This window comes from Gracilinanus agilis, unplaced genomic scaffold, assembly GCF_016433145.1.
Source record: "Gracilinanus agilis isolate LMUSP501 unplaced genomic scaffold, AgileGrace unplaced_scaffold50063, whole genome shotgun sequence".
Taxonomy (NCBI): Eukaryota; Metazoa; Chordata; class Mammalia; order Didelphimorphia; family Didelphidae; genus Gracilinanus; species Gracilinanus agilis.
In genome coordinates, this window is record NW_025384759.1 from 1 (window position 1) to 4,222 (window position 4,222).

Sequence of the window (4,222 nt, forward strand, 5' to 3'; positions counted from 1 at the left end):
GGCGTCGGGAGCCACCGAGCCCCGGCCATCCTGGGCCCCATCCCTGGGCACCCCCCTGCCTCCCACAGCTGGAAGACATGAACCAGAAACTGTTTGACCTTCGTGGCAAGTTCAAGAGGCCTCCGCTGCGGAGGGTGCGCATGTCCGCCGACGCCATGCTCAAGGCGCTGCTGGGCTCCAAGCACAAGGTGTGCATGGACCTGCGCGCCAACCTGAAGCAGGTGAAGAAGGAGGACACGGAGAAGGTAAGCGGGCGCAGCCGCCCTCCGAGCTCGTTTGGGCCCCAGCCCTGGAGGCTGTGTGAGGGGGGCCGGCAGGGCCCGGAGGGGGTGCCGAGAGCTCCTCTGTTTCCCCTCCCAGGAAAGGGACCTTCGTGACGTGGGCGACTGGAGGAAGAACATTGAGGAGAAGTCGGGCATGGAGGGCAGAAAGAAGATGTTTGAGACCGAGTCCTAGGCCCGCCGCCGGGCTTCCCTCCGCCCAGCCCCAGCTGCTCCAGGCCCATTTCCCCGCTCCTGGGCCCGGGCTGGCCCCCAGAACCCCGGCTCCTCCCCCTCCACCCCAGGGCCTCCCGGACTCCCGGACAGGCCCAGCCAAAGGGCCCGAGCTGGGGAGAGTGTTTGGAGGGAGGAACGGCAAACCCCATCCGTCCGCCCGTCGTGTCTAGAACCCAGGCCCCAGCAGCACCTGCCCGGCCCCCCCAGGGGTGCAGTGGTGGGGTGGGGGGGCTTCCTTCAGAGAAACTTTAGCCGTGTAAATAAAGCTTTCAAAGTCCAGCCCGTCTGCCATCCCTTCCCTCTTGCCGCTCGCCGCCAGCTTCTGTGGGCCTTGGGCCGCCATTAAGTCACACAGAATCACGCACACCCCCTCTGGGTTCCATGGGGGAAACTGAGGCACAGGGGCTCAGGGCCTTCCCAAAGTCCCAGCCCTGGCTTCTCTCCCTTCTCCCCACTTGGCTGGGGGCTCTAGAGCCTGGGCCTCCGGCAGCAAACCGGTTGGCAGATGGAACTGAGGAGGGGGCCTGCTGCCTGCCCTCCCCTCTCCACTTCTGATTGGTCAAATGCTTTCCCATTCAAGATGCTATTGGTCCCCCTGTGGGCAGGCAGAGAGCCCCTCTGGCCCCGCTGGGTGCCAGTGACAGAGCCAAGGCAAGAAAGGCAAAGCCGGGAAGCCGGGCTCTCGGGGGCACTTATTTGGGGCAGGGACAGAGGGTGGCGAGAGACAAAACCCAGAAGCCCCCAGGGGGCCCCGCATGGGCACTTGAGGCAGACAAAGAGGGATGCGGCTCCGGGGAGCCCTCGAGGGCGAGGTGCCGCCTCCCCCTGGATGCCCCGGCCATGAGGGGTGGGCTTGGAGGGCAGCCAGTCTGGGGTGACTGTCAGGCCTCCTGTCTATGCCCACTCTGCCCTCTGGCACCGCCCCCCACTACCTCAGCCTGCTCCACTGCCCTGGCTGCTGGGGGTCCGCCTGCCTCAGTCTGCCCCAGGGCACATACAGCACCTTCTGCTTGGGCCTCTCCAGCCTCCTTCACCTTTCTCTATGCCTGGCTCTCCTCTCCCTCTTCCCCGCGGCCTCCTTCATGGGTGCCCCGTCCTCAGGGGACCGTTGGTCTCCCGCCTGCCTGCCATCCCCTCCGTGCCCTCCTCGGTTAGGCCAGAAGCTCCTTGAGGGCAGTTTCCATCTTCTGCCTCCCTCTGAGCCCCTGGTGCCCAGGACAGTGCCAGGCACACAGCAGGCGCTTAGTGACTGGCAGAGGGGCCAGCCTGGGCCAGGGCATCCCTCGGAGCCTCAGCCCTTCGCCCTCCTTCCTCCTCGCCCTCGTCTCCACTTCACTAACTCTGGCCGAGCCGTGAGCCGCCGCCTGTCCTCCCTCCTGCCTGGTCCCTGCGGCTCTCGGGGCTGTCCTGACCCCCCCCCCCGGCCCCTCCCCCTTCCCTGCCCTCCAGTTCGGGCCCCAACCACAGGGGACGCCTCTGCCGGACGGCCCCACCGTGGGCTGGAGGGCAGGGAGAAGGAGGGCCGGTGGGCAGCAGCTCCCAGCCGCCAGGGGGCACCGTGGATAGTGGCGCGCTTCCTAGCTGGGTCACCCTGGGTGAGCCACCTGTTGGCCTCAGTTTCTTCATCTGTAAGATGAGCCGGAGAAGGAAAGAGCAGCCCCTCCAGTACTGAGAACCCCCCCAAGGGGGCCATGACTGAACAGCCCCCCCCCCGGGAGGCTGAACACCAAGGGCCAGGCCGCCTTAAGGCACAGGGGCCAGGGCTCTCTGGGTGCCAGCCTTGGTCGCTCTGTGACCCTGGACAAGTCCCTTGCCCTGCCTCAGCCTCCAGCATCTCTGCTAGAGGAGCCTGTCAGTGAGGCCTGGTGAAGCCTCAGTAGGACCACAGGGTTCAAATGAGAATGTCTCAGCCCTGGGGAGGAGCCTGGATTCCAGACTGGGGGGAGAGGGTTGGGGGGGGGGGGCTGTGGCAGTGGCTCCCCCCTTCAAGGGGAAGCTGGAAAGGGGAGGGGCGGTGGGGGCCCTGGCCCTGAGGGAACAGGCTGGGGGAGAAGGCCCTTCTCCATGGGTGACAGGCTGGGCTGGGCCAGGCAGGACCTGGGGGGGGCAGGGGGGGCGTCATAGCATGGCAGGTGTTTGGAGGCCCCTCAGAGGCCCCAGGCTCCATTCCTCCTGAAGCTCCATTGGGGGACCCCCAGGCAGCCAGCCTCTCCCTGACCACTGATCTTACCTGCCTGGCCTGGGATTGCCTTCTGGGCTCATCCCCCTTCACGCAGAGGCCAGGCCCCCCTTAATCTTCTCCTCCCCCGGCTCCGCACCCCACTTCCTTCCCTCGTTCTCCACATGTTCCAGACTCGGGGCAGGACGGAGTGCTATGTGGGCCAGGGAGGGGGCCGCGAAGGCGGCTTCAGAGAGTCGCCCCATCTCCACTGCCCCCTGCCAGCCTGGCTTCCCGGGCGAGTCCCCAGAGGAAGGGGGAGCCCCTGGCCGTGGTGGCCCCCCGTGGCCCCCCCAGTCTGGACCAACCAAACAGGTCCCGAAGAAGGCCGAGCTGCCGCGAGGACCGTTTGAGGCTCCAGAAGGTTCCGCCTCGGAGCAGGAGCCCCCAGAAGAGCTCCGACCATCTTGGTCATCTCACAGAAGACCCGGCTGGCCCCGAAGGGCCTGAGCCGCTGGGCCGGCCTCTCCCCCCGGAGCAGCGCACGGTTCATCTCATTTCCTCGGAGCCCCTCCCCGCCCCCTTTTTTAACAAGAAAGTCATCCGAGCTAGAGACGAATTCGAGTTTGGAAGCTTTTCCCAGGGAGCTCCTGGGCCGTCACCGCGCGGCCACCAAGAGCCGCCGTCCAGCCCCCTTCTGGCCACGCGTCCCTTGAAGTGAAATGTCAGATGGATAAAGTGCCAGCATTTCCTATGGGCGAAAGGGGGCTGCTGGGACACCCGTGAGAGGGCAGAGCCACCCGGGCAGCGCCCGAAGCGCCCGAGCCGGGCTTGGGGGACGCCATTGACGCAGACCTCCAAGCGCCTTCCCGAGATGAAGCGGGAGAGCCGGCCCTGGGAGCTCCGGGCACCCTCGGGAGCTCCGGGCACCTCCGGGAGCTCCGGGCACCCCCGGGAGCTCCGGGCACCCCTGGGAGCTCTGGGCACCCCCGGGAGCTCCGGGCACCTCCGGGAGCTCCGGGCATCCCCAGGAGCTCCAGGCACCCTCGGAGCTCCAGGCACCTCCGGGCACCCCCGGGAGCTACGGGCACCCCTGGGAGCTCTGGGCCCCGAACCGCGGGGGCGGGAAAGCCGAGGCAGCGGCCAGAACCACCGGATGGTCCCACATCATTTGGGGCTGATGTTGGCTTCTGGGTGATGGGCACAAAGGGCAGAAAAGGAGGCCACGCTGGGACGGGCCGTCACGGGGACACGAGCGGCCCAACCCCACAGGAAGGGCCTGTGCCCTGGGGGGCCCCGAGGCTGCGCCAATGCTCCCCCCTACCCCAGCCCTCCTCGGGCAGGTGAGCCTGGAGAAGGCCGGCTAACTGCAAGCCGGAGCCCTCTGGGGCAGGGGAGGGCCTTCGCCTTGTGGCGGTGACTTCATTTTAGGGCTTATTTAATATGACTTTTAGCATACGTGGTCAGTTTGGCTTCTTGTTGTAAATTGGGACGAATTCTTCATTTTACTGGAATAAAGTGCAAGCTAAGAAAAAATGTCCCCCCCTCCCGTGGCCCCCCTCACAGC

The 4,222-nt window shown here is 66.5% G+C and overlaps 1 protein-coding gene across 1 annotated transcript; it reads left to right on the top strand.

Annotated features, from left to right (window-relative positions):
• Positions 1-5: 5 nt before the first annotated feature.
• Positions 6-776, top strand: LOC123255684 (troponin I, fast skeletal muscle-like; the record flags this gene model as incomplete). The annotated part of the gene is made up of 2 exons (XM_044684442.1): positions 6-245; positions 361-776. Coding segments are annotated over 2 exons (336 nt in total), but the record flags the coding sequence as incomplete, so codon positions are not given.
• Between the last annotated feature and the right edge of the window lie 3,446 nt (positions 777-4,222).